The sequence below is a fragment of the Petaurus breviceps genome, unplaced genomic scaffold (genome assembly GCF_028583685.1).
Source record: "Petaurus breviceps papuanus isolate PSGF00001 unplaced genomic scaffold, PetGlider_PUasm1.0 90849, whole genome shotgun sequence".
NCBI lineage: Eukaryota > Metazoa > Chordata > Mammalia > Diprotodontia > Petauridae > Petaurus > Petaurus breviceps.
Window position 1 is genome coordinate 23830521 of NW_027187361.1, and position 19316 is coordinate 23849836.

The 19316-nt window shown below is 39.3% G+C and overlaps 1 protein-coding gene across 8 annotated transcripts in view; it reads right to left on the reverse strand.

The window, feature by feature from the left end:
* The window catches only part of CRACDL (CRACD like), a 230089-nt gene that overhangs the window by 42250 nt on the left and 168523 nt on the right, over positions 1–19316 (reverse strand). For all 8 annotated transcript variants that reach the window (XM_069072984.1, XM_069072986.1, XM_069072983.1 and 5 more), the window contains 4 exons: positions 17747–17826; positions 5907–6072; positions 1021–1156; positions 18–179 (listed from right to left, as the gene is read on the reverse strand). In XM_069072984.1, coding sequence (XP_068929085.1) covers positions 18–179; positions 1021–1156; positions 5907–6072; positions 17747–17826 — 544 coding nt within the window. The remainder of the gene's footprint in view (positions 1–17; positions 180–1020; positions 1157–5906; positions 6073–17746; positions 17827–19316) is intronic.

The following is a 19316-nucleotide window of genomic DNA, read 5'->3' on the forward strand; positions in this document are numbered from 1 at the left end:
CTGATGGTGATACTCACCTTTGTTGTTGTGCTGGGATTTATATCATGTAATAAAGATATTTCCGGAGGACTCCTGGGTAACCCATCATCTTCAGAACTCATGCCAGCATCATCTCCCCGTTTAGTGGGAATTCCACATGGAGGAGGGGGTCCCAGTTTCACATTATACTGGATTTTCATCTGTAATGAAAAAGAAAAAGAAATATTCTCTTAAGTTGATACCCAAAATTGATTAACAGGAATTATTTTGGGGGGCGGCGAGGGGCTGATCTATATAATCAATAATGTTACTAAATGACTTCTCTGTGCTAAGACACCATGTGAGGTGCTGAAGACTGAACTAAGAAACCCATTCTACAAAATCTATACCCCTTCATCATAGTGTCTCAGAAATGAATAACTCTATAGCTGTAATTCAGAAGGGACAAGGGAAAGCATTTTTTGAGAATGAATTATTTTACTAACAATGAATGGAAAGGTGTTCATAGTAGAGAAAATTCCAATGAAGTCCTGCTCTCTTGTATCAGCTTAGCATGGGTGTTCAAAGACAATGGCAGTGGCATTCCAATTACTCGTGGGTCCAACCCAAGGCTTCAGGTATGAACTAGGCTCATGGATGCAACTTGTAAACTAGGGACCAGCTAACAAATTTGGAGAGTTCAGTAGAATGTAAACTCCTCAAAGCAGGGACAATTTTTCATTTTTTTTCTTTGTAGCCCGTGAACCTTACACAGAGCACGGATTTAACAAATGTCAATTGGATTGAACTGAATTCCTAGCAGATCAGCCACCCACTAAACAAAAAATTTTAGGCAGTCACAACAACTCTTAAAACTATATACTAAGAAGTAGAGAGGCTGTGATCTGTGTTGATAAAAAAGGAGTAGATCAGCCCAAGAGAAGAAATCATGATCTTCTTAGTGATAGAGTGGCATCCAAATGATGACCCCAAATCATTGTAGTAACATATGAAGAAATACCTCAAAGTCTACATCTCATATGTCACTGTTTGGAGTATTACCTGTAAAGCTCTGATCCTCTCAGACACATTTTCCTGAGAAAACACCCGAGCTGGCCTGGGGGGGTCTTGACCTGTCTCGGGAATGAAAATGCTGTCGTGCGAAAGGGCTCGGCTCCCCAGGGTACCCTTGTGATCCCTAGGACAGAAGAGATAGGTTCACACTATGCATGCTTTGATTCCTTCATAATCACTCTATGCCTTAGTAGTAAGAACCACAGAAAATTTAATTGTGACCTGACGACATAAAAAGAACACTATTGGAACCGTTGCTTCCAATGACACCATCTTTGTATTGTCACAGACCAACTCATCAGGAGTGTGGCAGTCAGTCAAGCAGTATTTCTACATATTGGGTACATCAGAGACATAAATTCTCATAGGAGAGATGAGACAGGTGATGGGAAAATGCAACCTTTATTTTATTTTTTTTTTAAAGTGGACAGAAATGACAACCCCAGGGAAGCAAAATGAATAAGAACAGCTCATAGCTGATCTCAATTCTGATGCCTGTTCACTCTGTAAGTCACATGGAAAATCTGGAGAGAATGAAGTCATTTCTTGTATGTAAGCAAGCAGACGTTCTGGCTCCCAAGTAAAGAAGCTATTCTGGAGACTGTGTTTGCACAGCAGGCTGGGTGAACTGGCTGACCGATAGTCTAGTCACAAGATCATACAAAAAATCCATCCGTATCTTGGCATCTGGGTTTAGCAAATGGAGTATCTCAGTGGAAATGTCAAATTTGTAAATCCATGGCCCTTTTTTTTTTTTTATTACTTTATGTAATACAGGAACATGAAGTACACTATGAAATGTTAGTAATTTTTTTAGATCATTCCTTCCTTGTTAACCTATCCTGGCTTCTTAATTTTAATTCTGACACCCCACTACTCCCCTCCCCCACCAACTAGATAATCAAGGTGTTAGTTTGGAACAGGATTCATGCGGAATAAATGGAGGATGTACTTTCAATAAAGGATGTAGAAATTAATAGTCATATTTTCCTAGCAATGATGGCCAGTCAAACAATAGGTGGAAAAGGGTCTATTTTAGACACCTGACAGTGAAGGAAGGAAAGCTTGTCTCATTATACCGAGCTGAAGATGTTGCCAATTTGTTGCATGTGTGCATGTGAAAATTTGGCCTTAGTAACCTGCCGACAGCCTTGAAGGCTACTTGGTGAAGCATGGTTTGCAAAATGAATACCACCCTGAGGAAGTCCGTGCAGTGCTAGGAATTCACATTCTTCCAGACTTCAAATAGTACTCAAATGATAAACAACCCCTAGGCACGGAATCACAAAACCTCCAAATCAGAAGGAAGCTTGGAGCTTCTCTAGTCTGCAACAACCGCAATAGATGTGTACATGTGAGTGTGTGCATAACACATCACACACGTGTATATACATGCGTACACATACATGTGTGTGATATATATGAAATGTGATATATAGAAGGTCCAGCTTTGGTGTGAGGGTCTCTGGTGCTGGAGGCCACACGAAGTCTGTGTTACTTTTGCTCAGCCCTAATTGCTTGGTAGTATTTTCTCATTAGAGCTAATATCTGCCTCCCTGGATTTGTGCTAGTTTTGCTTGTGAGGGCCATACAGAGCCAACAATCCGACCATCCCTCCTATGGCAGGGAGGCTGAGGCTGGAGGATTACTTGAGCTCAGGAGTTCTGAGTTACAGTAGACGGCGGCGGATTGGTTTTCTTCCCTGAGCGCAGCACCAATAAGGGGAGTCCCGGGGGGCAGGGGATCAACAGAAGACTGCCTAAGGATGGGCGATCAGGCTTTAATGAGAAGCAGAGCAGGTTAAAGCTTCCGGGTCTATCAGCAGTGTGATCTGGTCCATGAATGGCTACTGTACTTTCAGCCTGGGTGAGAAAGGAAGACCCAATCTCAAAAAAAAAAAAAAAAAGAATAAAGAGATCATATCCCTTCTAAAATCTTTTCTTCTTCCTGGTAAACATTTATGGCTTGTTCAGCCTATCCTCACATGGCATGGTTTAGAATTAGGGCTCTTAACTTTGTGTGTGTGTGTTGAGGACTCTTTGGGATAGGACAGATTAGATAAAATAGGATAGAAAAGGCAACCAATTATATTGAAATGCAGTTATAAACATTTTTTTTCTTAAAAAATAAATTCATAATTTCCTCTGTTTAGAACATCCTCAGCAAATTAGCTGCCTTCTTTAGGAAATGATTTTATTCCTCAGGCATTTTACCTTTAATTGAATATAATATTCCAGATATGACTCAATTGGAGCAGAGCAGAGTGGGACCAGTACCTTCCTTGTGTTAGACACCATATTTCTATTCATGTGGCCTAAGGTAGAGCAGAGGTGAAACTTGAACTCAGCTCTTTGACTCGGAGGCCTGCTCTCTATCTGCTATTTAGTACTATGGAAAGAACCAGGCTTTGGAGTCTGAGAACCAAAATTCAAATCCTACCTCAGATCGCTTACTACCTGCGTGATCGACCTCACTGGGCTTCAGTTCTTAATCTGTAAAATTCTATTCTAGTTCTAAATTTCTGATTCTACATAAATAGATATATAACATATTTATATACAATAATGTATATAATAATGGAATTGCATTTAGTTTTATTGCTAGTGTTTGCTAGATAACTAATGAAATAAGAAAGTTTATATTCCCTGATAATCTAAAATAAGCATCACAAGAAATGGCAGAAGTCAAATACAATACTTGTGCTCAAACTGCATGCAGAGTATTGCATTGTTTGGGTACCAACTTCAGTTTTTTACTTACATATCAGTTGCCCCAATATCGAGTAGGCACAAGCCCCAGCCAGTCTCTTTGAAGAGGGACAGCAGTATCCCTATGGGGTTTTCCCAATAAGGAAGTGCATATTTAAGTGTTCTATTTCCAAAATGCTGCCTGAAGGCAAAAGATTTGAATGCCAATTGTGGATTCTAGATCTCAAAATAGTGGATAATGGTGCTACTTGATATCACATACATCAAAAGAAAGAATGAGAAGAAAGGAAAGAAATAAAAAAAGAATGAAGAAAATAATTCAAATTCCTCCAAAGATATTTTAGTTGTTTGCTGCCACCAACTGGTCACTCTTAGGTAAGTGAAACATTGTCATGAACAGTTCAACTGGGCATTTATTAGGGTACCAGTGCATCCAGCACCCAAAATGAACATGAATTAGGACAACGAAGTTTACTTGGCTTCTGTTAACTTTCTAATCCTGGGGAACTGCCATCTTTCTTGAAAGCTGTTGGCTAAATTTAAGAAGATGATTATTTTTTAAGTCATTTTAAAAGTTGTTTTATTAGTTATTTTGGGGACTGTTTGTTTTTATAGCATGGTATAGTGGATAAAGAGCTGACTCTGGATCTGGGAAGACATAATTTCAATCCTGGCTCTGACACATTCTGTCTAGGTGACTCTGGACAAGTGTCTTAACCTCTGAGTGCTCTGGGCGGCTCTTTCAGACTATATGAGGTAGCTCACTTGCATTGAGAGGAAGTTTCCTGGTTTGGGAGTTCCCTAAACCAATGAAATCACAGGATTACTATCTATCCCTACCTCTATCCTGTCCTCACATAGCAATTACTTAATAAATGCTTTTCATTCATTCAACTCTTTTAAAGAATTGCCTTTCCCGAAATGGCTTCTTTCTTTCTAAGAGTTCAAAGTTTGACAAGATCTAAGAAGACTTTCAGGTAAAAATTCTTACCACAGGAGAATATGGAAAGACAGAAAACACTATTCTATGGGAGAGCAGAATTCTTTTTTTTAATTGTCCACAGTTCCTCTACTTTTATTGAACATTTGGTTTTAAAACTTTGAATTCCAGATTCTTTCCCTTTCTCCCTCGTCACCCACCCTTACTGGGAAGACAAGCAATTCAGTATAGGTTGTACACGTACAGCTAATGCGAAACATTTCCATGGTGGATATATTATTCAGGAGAATCTTAAGATCATAAAAAGGTTAGAACTGAAAGAGAAAGAAACTAATAAAAAAAAAAGAAAAAAGAAAGCAACTAATCCAAAAGAAATAAAGGAAAGCAACTAACTTAGGTTACTCTAGCTTAGAGGTAGAGATTCTGAAGCCCAGAGAGTAGAGTGACTTCACTAACGTCACACAAATAGTAAATAAAATATTCCCTCCTAGGTCTCTTCCCAGACTGGGAAAGATCAGGGAGACAGTGTAAGAGGAAAGCTTGGGTTACATGTCTAGAAATTCCCTCCAGATCATGGGGTCCCAATAATAACAATTACGACTAAAACAGCATTTATAAAATACTACTTTCAGGTTTGAAATGCATTTTACAAGTGTCATCTCACTGGCCTCTCATAACAACCCTAAGAGGTAAGTGCTGTTATTATTCTCATTATATAGACAAGAAAATTGAAGCAGACAGAGGTTAGATGACTTGCCCAGGGTCACGCAGCTAATAAGTATATGAAGCCAGATGGAACTCAGGTCATCTCGCTTACAGCCCTGTGATCTCTCCGTTGTTCTACCTCTGAACTTTTGTTGTTGTTCAGTCACTTTAATTATGCCTGACTCTTCGTGATCCCACGTGGGGTTTTCTTGGCAAAGATGCTGGAGTGGTTTTCCATTTTCTTCTCCAGCTCACTTTCCAGATGAGGAAACTGAGGCAAACAGGGTTAAGTGACTTGCTCAGGGAGTCAGAGCCAGTAAATGTCCGAAGCCAGATTTGAACTGAGGAAGATGAGTCTTCCTGACCCCAGACCAGGGCTCTATCCAGTGTACCACCTAGCTACCTAATGTGTAATAACCCATGCCCAGCCTTAGCACAGTCCTTGACATAAAGTAAGTGCTTAATAAATGTTTATGAACTGACTGTCCAATGAGAGGCAGAGTCCAGTCCCTGTAACTTACTCAAGTTCATCCTCTGAGTCATAGCCGACGGGCAGAGATACGGGAGCAATGACATCACTCTCTGGGCTCGGCTTCCAGCTGCTGCTACTTGCAGATGTTGAGGTCTCTTTTCTCTTCTTTTTCCCAAAGAATTTTTTTAAAGTTTTGAACTTGGACTTCTTCTTTCCTAAATGAATGAGAAAGAACAGCAGATAAATGTGTGTGTGCACAGAAAAAGTTAGCATCCCTTTGCTTCCACACACCTAAGGGACAGCTGAAAAACAGAAAAGAAACAGAGCAAAGTAGAATCTGGGGGCCCCTTTTCTTGTTTTCCTTCCTTCTACCAATAATGTACATTTTGGTCCTCTAAATGTGAGATCTTTATCTAATAACTAAAAAGAGGGACTACTGGATGAACTGAACCATTTCCAGTAAATATCCTCTCTATAAGTGAAACCAGAAAGAAGACGAGACAAAGCGCAGAGCGGTTCATAGTTCTTTTTGTTTTTCCGAGAAACAAATAAAGGAACTGGCAGAGTAGATTTCATCCTGCTACCAAGGGTCATTTCTAAGAAATGTGATTTCATGTGACACTTGATCTTATGACCTGGAAGTGATCTTATAATCTTTATCTTTATAGATAACCATAATTTTCACTCATATGTTGCACAGGAGGAAGGAGAGAAATTATATGAAGAACTTGAAAAAATTTTCCAGACCAAGTCAACATATACTTGGTGACTTGTATGGGAAGATAATTAAAGGGTGAAAAATATATTGGAGAATATGGTTCTGGATTGTGAAATGAAAGCAGCTAATGGTTTATAGATTATTCAGAAATCTCATGTTTTCATATTATGACATAGTCTGACTTTGTTCAAGTAGAAAGTTGTTAGGTACTATAGCAAGTGGCAAACATCAGCACTCAAAATAACATGAACTTATTTTTTTTGCTTTTTTTTGGAGGGGGGAAGGTAGGGCAATTGGGGTTAAGTAACTTGCCCAAGGTCACACCGCTAGGTTTTGTGTGTGTGTGTGTGTGTGTGTGTGTGTGTGTGTGAAGTGTCTGAGGTCGCATTTGAACTCAGGTCCTCCTGACCCCAGGGCCGGTGCTCTATTCACTGCACCACCTAGCCACCCTGATGAACTCTATCTTAACAGGCAAGAGATTACTGGCTACCAATGTGGGATTCATTTCTGAATTTGCTGTCTATACAAAGTCAGATCATTAACGGGTTAGAAGTTAAAACTAATTGTTGCTGAGTTGTATTTTAGTCATGTCTGACTCTGTGGCCCCATTTGGGTTTTCTTGACAAAGATACTGGAGTGGTTTGTCATTTCCTTCTTCAGCTCATCTTATAGATGAAGAAACTGAGGCAAACAGGGTTAAGTGACTTGTCCAAGGTCACATAGGTAGTGAGCATGTGAGGCCAGATTTGAATTCAGGAAGATGAGTTTTCCTGGTTAGGGGCTGCCACCCTCTCCACTGTGTCGTCTGGATAGCAAATTAGAGATTAGTTAGTCAAGAAAACACTATGTCTTAGTCATCTACCATGTTCAAGGCACTGGCGCTAAGCACTAGGGACATAAAGAAAGAAAATGGCAAAACAAGACAAAAGAGCCATCTCTGCTCTCTAAGCGCTCACAGAAAGATAAAGTTGAGAAGACACAGAGCAAATGACCTAATCTAGCTCCAAACTAACCTGTGTAAATCAGCTATTGATTCTCTCTCTCTCTCTTTTTTTTCCAATTTTTTGGAGGGGGGAGGGCAGAGCAATTGGGGTTAAGTGATTTGCCCAAGGTCACATGGCTACTAAGTGTTAAGTATCTGAGGCCAGATTTGAACTCAGGTCCTCCTGACTCCGGGGCTGGTGCTCTATTCACTACACCACCTAGCTGCCCCATCAGCGGTTGATTTTGATAAATTAAAAAAGAACTTACAAGTAAAAGAAAAAAAGTAAAGAAAAAAACTAAACTTAAAGTTAAGATATTGGCTCTAATAACTGCCATTTCTTAAAGAGTTTGACAATTACTACAAAGAAGAGACCAAGAATCCAGAAACTATTTCAGCCAATAAACACAATCTCTTTGCCAAGTACAGCATGACTGCCAAGGACGATACCAACTCAGAATACAGGCTTAAGTGCAAAACAACAGGGAAGATGAATATTCATTAAAGGCAGGATTGTTTTTTAAAACATAGAGAAGCAGTGGTAGAAATTAAGTTATACCATCATAAAAACACTTAGAGTTGGAACTGGAAGGAGGCAAACAAATACATGTGAAATGGAAAAGATCTGCCAGCATTCCCATAATGGTCTATTTTCATCATCAATGACAGTGGAATTGTCACATTTGGATTCCAACCTGATATGTCAGAATACTAAGAGAACATGGAACTGAAGAAAATGAAGTCAGGAAGAAAAATCTGACTTATCTTCACACTTTACATACATACAAAGGAAAGTGTACTTCAGGTGATATTTGGAAAGGTACTTGGGGGCCGATGTTCAGCATAACCCAAAGGGAAGATTCTAATGCAGAATTATGGATGACATATCTCTTCTGTTCTTCTTCACACATGGAAATGTTTATGTTTGTTGATACTTGTCAACTTTATAATATAAAAACAAAATTTGGAAGCTATTTTTTTAAAAAGGATTATATGGTATAATTACACCAAAAAGTGACCACAGAAGACATCACCAATTACCAGCCCATATGCTTGCTTTTTCATCTCGAAATACTTTATTTTTTATTTATTTATTTTTTTAAAAAAGCAATTGGGGTTAATTAACTTGCTCAAGGTTACACGGCCAGTTATTTTTTGTGTGGGAGCCAAGTATTTGAGGCCAGAACCGATCCCGGGTCTCCCGACGCCAGGGCTGGCACTCTTACTCACTGTGCCACCTGGCCGCCCCGATCTCTAAATACTTTAAGAGAATGGTCAACATGTATTAAGGGTTTCACTGATGAGAATATCAAAAGGGAGTAGGCAGCCTTTCTGAGGTGACTCACTACAGTGATCACATGTTCAATCACACAACGGACCCAGATGTATAGAGAATATAAGAACCCACTATTTCTATAATTTGTTGATTATAAAGGGTAAGAAGTCTTCGACTCAGTAGAGTAAAAACACCCCCAAAGATGAGACAGGGAGGTTGCCATGTTATATTAAGTTGAAACAAGGTTCTTTGACAGATAAAGCCAGAGATTTAGTTCAAATTAGGGAGACATATTCTTGCTAAAAAAGGTGTTCCACATTTGTTATAAAACATACTTAAAATTCACATTAAAAAGGAATTCCCTATAACACAGAAGTTCTTAATCTGGGGTCAATGAACTTATTTCTTTAAAAAGTATTTTGGGGGCAGGTAGGTAGTACAGTGAATAGAGCACCAACCCTGGAGTCAGGAGGATCAGAGTTCAAATCTGGCCTCAGACACTTAACACTTACTAGTCGTGTGACCTTGGGCAAGTCACTTAACCACAACTGCCTTGCCTTCCCCTCCAAAAAAAGCAAAAGAAAAAAAGTATTTTGATAGGTGTATTTCATTATGATGAATTTCTTTTTTGTAATCCAATGAATTTTATTTTATGCATTGAAAAAATTATTCTGGAGGTAGCTAGGTGGTACAGTGGATAGAATTTGAGGCCTAGAGTCAGGAAGACCTGAGTTCAAATCAAGCCTCAGACACTTACTATGTGACTGTGGTCAAATCACTTAACCTCTGTGTGCTTCAGCCTCCTTGACTGTAAAATGGTACAATGACAGCACCCATCTTCCAGGACTGTTGTGAGATAATGTTTGTAAAGGACAGCCAATGCCCTGGCACAGAGTAAGTGCCATATAAATGCTACTACTCAAACATTACTCTGAGAAGGGGTCTGTAGGCTTCCCCAGACGGCCATGTGTGTGCCATGACACAGGAAAAAAGTTAAGAACTGCAGCTGCAACAGGTGAAGCTCTTGAGATGCTCACAGTCGCAGGCAACATTGTGCTGTTTGCATTAAGCTCAGAACATTCCAGGGTCTCTTTCATAAGAGTCACAGTCACTCAATGATAATCATGCACACAGGAAAACTCAAGTGGATGAAGGACCTGTCCAGATTATGACAGACAGCCTGGGCAGACCACTGAATTATCTACATTTATCTGGGAGCTGTGCCACTGCTGGAATATCATCTATTAAAAGTATCCAAGTACTGTCTGATAAAACCTTCTTTTCCTTCATTATTAAGTTATTTTTCTCATTGGAACTACCATTCGCACAGCTTTTCCTACTTAAAAATCTTGGATTCTTCTGCCTTGCTAATAATCTCTCATACCAAAGTGGGCATCAAGCTCTGTGCATTCTACCTTCATGGTATTTCTCACATTTATTTCCTCAAAGTTAGGTTCTAATCACAACCCACTTAGAGCAGCACAATAACTTGCTCTCTTCACCTTCCAGTCCATCCTTCACGCCTCTGCCGCGTTCTTTTCTACAAAGATCTGGTCTGCTCTTCTACTTACCACCCTTTAGTGACTTCCCAGTCTCCTGCCTTTAAACAAAAATTCGGTATGATTTAACCCCCCTCCCCCTCCCATTGTGACAACAGTCTTAGGAAGGCTAGAAGCTTTATCTCAGACTAAGCCAACTCTCCACGCAACAGCCAAATAGATCACTCCCATACACCCTATACTTCTCTGCTTTCGCCTATGTCGTTCCCCATGCTGTCTCTCCCACAACCCCATATTCCTATTCAACTTTTAACTCAATTCATGTCTATGTTAGCTTCCGCCAGGGAGCCTTCTCTGGTTAAGTTAAAACTTTCCTCAAACCTCACCTAGCAGTTTGCTTAGTATATTTGGCAGAGGTTTGTTTAAGGTAAAAAATAACCCCAGTAATTCTCAATGGTTCTTAATTTTTTTGCACTTAATTGTACATTATTCTGTACTATAAAGTTAGCTGCATACTAGTCAAAACTCCTTAATGGATTGTAAGCTCCATAAGGCAAGAGAACTTGTTTAAGCTACTTATCTTCAGCAGTGCTGAGGACTGGGCTCAGTATGTGCTAGTTAAATGCTGAATTGAAGCAGGTTACACTAGCATACTTTCAATTGACATTATATGCATTATTTACAAAAGGATGAAAATTCTTTAAGTTCAAAGACTCCAGTAATATAAGATGATTTCCCCCCCTTATTCATTCTGTAGCTTTAAAATCAATTCCCTATTATTGTGATATAAGAAATGATGTGTAAGGGGCAGCTAGGTGGCGCAGTGAATAGAGCACTGGCCCTGGAGTCAGGAGGACCTGAGTTCAAATAAAGCCTTAGACACTTAACACTTACTAGCTCTGTGACCTTGAGCAAGTCACTTAACCCCGATTGCCCTACCTTCCCCCCCAAAAAAAGGGCAAAAAAAAAATGATGAGCAGATGGATTTCAGAATAACCTTTATAGGCTTACATGAACTGATGCAAAGTGAAGTGAGCAGAGCCAGAACACTACACAATGACAGCAACTCTGTGTGATGATCAGCTACAATGGACTTAGTTCTTTTCAGCAACACAACGATCCAAGATAATTCTAAAAGATTCATGATGGAAAGTGCTGCCCACATCCAGAGAAAGAACTGATGGAGTCTGAAGGCAGGTCAAGGCACACTATTTTCACTTTTTTTTTGTACTTTCTTCCTTTTGTTCTGTTTCTTCTGTCACAACATGACATGTGAAAATATGTTTTATATGATTGCACATGTATAACCTATATCAGATTGCTTACCATTTTAGGGAGGAGGGAGAGAGAAAATTTGCAATTCAAAATTTTATTAAAAGTAAATGTTAAAATGTTAGAAAAATATTAAAAATTGTTCTTATGTGTAATTGTAAAAAATACCACTTAAAAGAAAAAAAATTAATTCACTTAATTAAGGGAATCCTTCTCTACTTAAAATGAAGGCTACCTGCAATTATATGGGAAATATTATCCTGTCCATTTAAGGCCATTCAAAATTACTGGGGTTATTTTTACCTTAAACAAACCACTGCCAACCACAAGAAAACCACTTCTGTTACCTTTTACTGACATTCAAAGTTATCCAATAAGTATCTCAAAACAAAACCATCTTGTCTCACAAATATTCAGCTGATTGCTGTACCTACTTTCCTGATCATAATTTTCTGTCATAAAGTGATAACTCAATATTTCTATTACTAATAGCACCTTCTCATGTTTTTCTTGGAGTACATAAAATAGATTTTGGCTCATAACCTTTCAATAAGGCAGCACGTCCTAATAATGAGAGATGTCTAAAAATGAAAATATGGCCCTGGGAGGTAAAGGATCTTGTGTCAGAAGAGGTGCCCAAGTGACTGTTGGCTAACACTGTGTCTAGGATGCTGAAGAAGGGTTCCGTGTTTCAAGTAGGGACTGGACTGGGTAAGCTTTCAGGTTCCTTCCAAATCTGAGATTCTAGGACTTGAAAAATATATCAGCTATTTTAAATTTATTTTTACTTTGATTACAGAATTAGGCTCCTTTCTTTAGGAAGAGCTAACCCCACTCTAAGCCAGAATAACATAGATGGTCTCTTAAGAGTAGGCTACCTATACATTTAGTGAATAGACAGATTAGAAGACATTATCACTGAGTAGCAGATAATTTAGAAGAATAAAATAATCACAAGCTTATAAGGTTTTTCAAAAAAGGCTAAATTTCCCTTTCTAGCAAAAGGTCAGCCAGAGGTTAAATTAAGCCCCTTTTCCTTTTGAGCTAGCATGAAGTTGAGTAAGAAACAACCATTCTAAGGGAGTGGGATGGGGGAACCACAAACCATCGACCACAAGTTCTTCTTTCCCAGTTCATTTTCCGGTTACAAAAGGGACCACCCAGAGGAAAGGATTTCTGCCAAAGAATTAAGAAAGTGGGGGAGCAGCTAACTAGCTAGTCAGGTGACCTGCCTTGTCCATCTGAATTCTGTTCAAAACAAGTCTGCCATTTAACCATATCCTTGTCTGACCACAGAGGTGTTCCGTCACCTGGTTTGATGTGCAAATGCTAGTTTTACAGATTAAATCAGAGATGGCTGGGTAACTTTGTCCTCAGTTTCCTTTACATTTCAGATAATCAATTTTAACAGATTCTACTTTATATGGATTTGAATGGCCCTAACTGGATCCACCTTTGAATAGGGCCATATCTACTCCATTTGTAAGTCTATCTGCAATTTATGGATTGAATATATTCCTCAAATTCAAAGATGTCACTCCTGATCAGCTTAACTTGTTATCTATGCTGGTCAGAGATCAATGCAACTCAGCTCTTTCAACATTCAGCCATTCCTTTTGGGGAGTGTTGACGTTTATACAAAATCCTCTCTTTGGCCTTCAAAGTCCTTTATAACCCAGGTGCCCCTTTGCAGTCCTTTTGACACCTCATGCTCTGCCATATCATCATCAATCCAGAGACACTGGCCTCTGTGCTATTCCAAGAAAAAGCCAAAGAGCGTTTTCTCAGGCTGTCCTTCATGCCTGGAATGCCCTCTCTCCTTATCTCTGCTTCCTGACTTCCTACAGTTCCTTTTTTGTTATTCAGTCTTTTTTTGTGTTTTGCCCCCCAGTTCTACCCAACTCTTCATAACCCCATTTGGGGGTTTCCTTCTCCAACTTATTTTAGAGGAGGAACTGAGGCCAACAGGGTTCAGTGACTTGACCACGGTCACACAGTTAGCAAGTGTCTGGGGCCAGATTTTAATTCAGGACAATAAGAGTCTTCTCGACTCTAGGCTGAGGACTCTATCCACTGCACCACCTACCTGTCCTACATACTTCCTTGAAGTCCCAACTAAAACGTCACTTTCTATATGAAGTCTTTCCCAATTCCTCTTAATTCTAGTGTTTTCCCTCTGTAATTATTGCCTACTTATCTGGTATATACCTTGTCTATTCACATTTGTTTGTTGTCTCTCCTATAAGATTTTAATCTCCTTAAGGGCAGGGGCTATTTTTTGCCTCTTTTTGTATTCCTAGCACGTAGCACATGGAAAATAAGACATGTCAATGACCCAGAGCATCAACTTAGCAAACAACATGGCAAAATGGGTAGAGTTGGCTTCAAAGCCAAAAAGACCTCTGGCACATAATGGCTGTGGGCAGTCACCAGGTAAGTCATTTAAACTCTCAGAGCCCTTAGTCTTAAAGCGAGGCAATACCTTAAGACAATTAAGTGGTAGAGAAGGTACCATCTTGCATTGACAGAGGTAGCTTCCTATCTACCCTATGCCCTGTGAGTCAGGTACTGCACAGGTAATGGGGACACAAAACACAAAAATAAGTTAATACCTGTCCTCAGAGAGCTCACATAGACTACAACACAGATCATATAACTTTAGAATTGGAAGGAGGCTTAGAAGTCATCTAATTCAAAACCCTCATTCTACAGATGAAAAATCTGTTGGTCTAGGCAAGTTAAATAAGTGACTTGATTTTTCTTCCTATTCATCTTATACTTACTGTTGCTGTTGAGTCATTTCAGTTGTGTCTGACTCTTCATCACCCCATTTAGGGTTTTCTTCACAGAGATACTAGAGTGGTTTGCCATTTTCTTCTCTAGCTCATTTTACAGATGAGTAAACTAAAGCAAAGAATGTTAAGTGACTTGCCTAGGGTCACTCAGCTAGTAAGTGTCTGAGGCTGTATTTGAACTCAGGTCCTCCTGACTCCGAGCTGGTGCTATGTCTACTGCGTCATCTAGATGCTCACCTTGTATTTTTAACAGCTTTATCGTTATTCTATATGGCCATTTACATGTATAAAATTACACCACACACAAATCACATACACATGCATACATGTATTGTGGGCATAAATACCAAAGACTTACAGCCCCCTATAGATGATGTGTTATGTGCACATAGATACATACACATATGTATATGCAGCCATGAAATGAAGAGTTGCTTCCTTCTTGGATGGGAACGATGGCAAATCTGAATAGCAGAGACGTCACCTTGCCAACAAAGGTCCACATTGTCAAAGCTATGGTTTTTCTAATAGTAGTAATGTACGTCGGTGAGAGTTGGAAAGCTGAGCACTGAAGAATCGATGCTTTCGAATTACAATGCTAGAAAAGACTTTTGAGAGTACCTTGGACATAAAGGAGATCAAATCAGTCAATGCTTAAAGAAATTAATTCAGGCTATTCCCTAGAAGGCCAACTATTGAAGCTGAAGTTTAAATACTTTGGCCACATCATGAGAAGACAGGACTCATTGGAAAAGACCCTGATATTGGGAAAGATTGAAGGCGAAAGGAAAAGGGGATGGCAGAGGATGAGATGGTCAGAGAGTGTCACAGAAGAATGAATATGAGCTTGGACAGATCTCAGCAGATAGGAGAGGACAGAAGGGCCTGGTGCGCTAGGGTTCACAGGATCAAGAAAAGTCAGACACGACTGATCATTGAACAACAATATATATGTGTACGTGTGTATGTGTATACAGATATGCAGAAGATGTTTGCAGTACCTTATTGTATAATGTACACACGTACGTGCATGCAATGCACATATGTGACATACATATACATGTGTACACACACATGACGTTATAAAACCCTTAGTGTCGTTTTAAGCTATTAAAGACTGAAACCTCACCAAGGTTTTTGGGTTACCATAGATATACATATAGACATGTATGTGTATATATGTGTATCATGATACAGGCATGGGATCACAACTCAGTTTAAGAAGTGCTGAAGGGATTGCAAGTAGAAAAAGTTTAAGAAATTCTGATATAATGCATAGAGAAAAACAAGGAAGTTGAACTCCCAGGCCTAGAGATGCTGCAAAGAAATCACAGAAAGAGGAGAAGGACTTACATGCACAAACATTTATATCAGGTCTTCTTTCTTTTGGTAATCAAGAACTAAAAACTAAGGGGATGCCCATCAATTGGGGAATTTCTGAACAAATTATGGTAAATAAACATAAGGGAGTACTATTATGGTGTGAAAAAGAATGAAAGGGATGAGTTCAGAGAAGCTTTGGAGGAATTGTATGAAATGATGTGGAGTGGAGGGCAGTAGAAGCAGCAGAACAATTTATTTAGTTACAATCACAGTGTAAAAACAAATAGCTCTGAAAAACTTAAGAGTTCTGATCAATGTAGTGACCAACAATGATTCCAGAGGACTCGTGATGAAGCCTGCTATTCACCCCTGACAGAGGGTGACGTATTCAGGATGCAGAACGGGACATTTTCCAGATGTGGCTAATGTGAGAATTTCTTTTGCTTGATTACGCCCATTTCAAGGGTTTTGTCACCGAGAAAAAACAATAGATCTTTGTTAGTTGGAAAAACAACAAAATGTAATGAAATGAAGAGGTTGTGCTGGGTGATCTCCTGCCTCCAAGGCTTCCTTCTACTTTAAAACCTACAAGCCCACGCTACCCTGGGCTCCGAAGTTGATCGTGTCATTGACGAGCCCGTTCGAAAGAATTCTGGCTGGTATATTGGCAAGAAATGTCTCCTAAATGATTGCAGCAGTCTTCTTCAATGTAAGAAGTACCCTATTGCTCATGGACATTTTTCTCACTACAAATTAAGTATAATCCTTCAAACAGTAAATAAAGCAGTGAGTAAATCTTTCTGCTGCTTCCCTCATCACTTTCCCCTTATATCTCTTGCTTTATCAGTCTCTCTTCATCACAGAAATACTTCCATCAAGGAAACACTGAGAGTAAATCTCAGTAACATATCTTGTATAATATTTCCAAATCATTGCTATATCTTTTATTATCATGATCTAGCAGTTTGCCAGAGGGAAGCAGCAGTCACGTTGATGATGTATCAAGGAGGAAAATGCCTCTGACTTACAAAATGCAATCCCTACTGAAATGAGTATCTGAACTTGAAGCTCAGGCTTAATGTAATCAGTGATTTTTCTTCCTGAAAACTCACCTCCTGTGCCCAGCACATTAAATGTTAAAGATAAGAACAGCTTTATTTATTTATTTTGTTTTTTTGGAGGGCAACTGGGGTTAAGTGACTTGCCCAAAGTCACACGGCTAGGTTTGTGTGTGTGTGTGTGTGTGTGTGTGTGTGTGTGTGTGTGTGTTAAGTGTCTGAGGCTGGACCCGAACTCAGGTCCTCCTGACTCCAGGACCGGTGCTCTATTCCCTGCGCCACCTAGCCGCCCCTAAGAACAGCTTTATTACCAAATGTAAGACTAATTGCAGTAGAGAAAAGGCTAATTGGGTCACAACGTATGTTATAGGGAAAGGAATTGCTTTCTAATGTCAAGTTTATAACTTAACTACAGAAAATCAAAATACAGATATCTGCATAAAGCACAAAGCAATCATATTCACTGAAAATTTTTGAATAATGAGACGAAGATTTGTTGACAAATAAAAAATATGACAAAAAGTTCCTGAAAAGGAGAGGAAAAGAAGAAGCAATGAAAGGAGAAATGAGAAACTCTTGCTAAGAAAGAATGATTTCTTCTGAGGAATATTTACTTTCTTAGACAAGGACCAGTTTCTTACTAACTCCCTGGGCAGTCTGGGATGGTGAATGGTTTCATTTTTCCTTCTCCCCCTTTTCAGGCCACTTAAAAACTGAGGAATGTTTATTCCAAAGAACATGAAAAAACCCTTTCCAAAAATGCCACCTGTTTTACCATGGAGTAAAAAGATGTTCCTGAAAGCATCACCTGTGTGAGGTGTACCCATTTACTTGAAGCAGATCTGAGGGCATGGCTCTGGGCAGCTGACTCCTTCCTCTTCACATACAGAAATGACCCTGTGACCCATGGGTTTATCTGCCTGCCAACAAGGTCCTTTTATGAGGCAGTAAGAGCAAAGAACTTACCTGAGCTATCTTCACCAAGCCCTTCTGCCGCTTCCCGCGTCTTAATATCCATTATTCGTGTAGAGCTCATGTCCAGTTCCCTAGAAAGCAAAGAGGAATGAGTTTTACTTACGGGAGCGTCTTCAGTTACAGATACAAGTAAATCAGCTTGCTGCTTTTCGCTGCTAACCCTAGGCGTAGATAAGATCACAGGGCAAAGTTCTATAGGAGAAAATGTGCCTACGCCCCTAAGCTTGGCAATCATTTAAACATGCATCTGCTCACTGACCACAAAGAATAGCAGTAGCCGTACCACCAACTATACAAGTCCCATCTGGTTCCTTTTTTTTTTCTTAAATGAAAGAATCCTTTGTACCTTCATGGAAGTCACTTACATGGTTACTGGGTTGACATTTAGGATGCAGACACACCCTCAAGCAGATAGCGTGCCAACCGTGAAGCAGCTTAGATCCTTCAGTAGTAAACTTTAAACACACACACACACACACACACAGTCCAAAACACGTCCTTCATGAGAACTGCTTTGAATGGAGTACTTCCTCCATAAAGGATGGATTCAAAAGAGTCGATACAAATTAATAGCTGGATCAATAATAGTCATCTAGTGGCCACTTGTAGAAAACACTTAAGAGTTATGGGGAGATGGATAGATAAGAAATAGACACAAGCCTTGCTTTGAAGAAGCTTATAAGTTAATTTAATCAATTCTATGGAGTAAGTATGCAGGAAACATCATTCCCATCTCACAGGTTCAAGACAGATGGGAATAGAATGATAGAGCTAGTGACAGAGGTTGGTCTGATGTGCCAGTCTTCTAGATAGTCTTCATATAACATGTCCTGATCACCAGTTATCTTATTTCCTCCAAGAATAGAGAAACTTTCATTCATCAGCCTTAATCATCTTTTCCTTTTTTCTTCCCTTCCTTACTTCCCTCTTTCTGTCCCTCTCTCTCTTTCTTCCTCCCTTTCTCTTCTTCCCTCTTTCCTTCTTTTCTCTTTCTTCCTCTCAAAAAACAAAGTTTTACTGATGACTTTTCATCAGTCATTTCCATATATAGTCTTCCCTGGCCATCTTAAGACTGAACTTTAAAGGATGGGTAGGAATTTTAGAAGGAAAAGGACACAGAGAATGTCTATAATATCTTGATGACTGTTAAGTGAAAAACATCTTAATTGCTTTCTTCCATTCATTCATTCTAATGATTCTATCCATTCCAAAAATGGAAAGACATCATACAGCGTACAACAGAAAATCTTGCTTGCTTAGTTACATAGGCTTTCCTGTTCTTCATCCAGACCCTTCCCATTCCTACCAACTGAAATTAGTGATCAGTCAGAAAGGATGATAACCTGAGCCAGTGCCTTAACTTCACTCAGTCTCAGTTTCCTTTTCTATAAGATAAGGATTAGTATAGTTAATTCTAGTTAATATGTAAAAGCTAAAATTGGATGGGGGTGGTATTGACCTCTCCCCCCAAATTAAATAAAATTAAGTATATTTTTTTCAATTCTACTTACAAATGCATACATAAATAAAAGATAGTTGGGGAACACTAGTTACTGGGGGT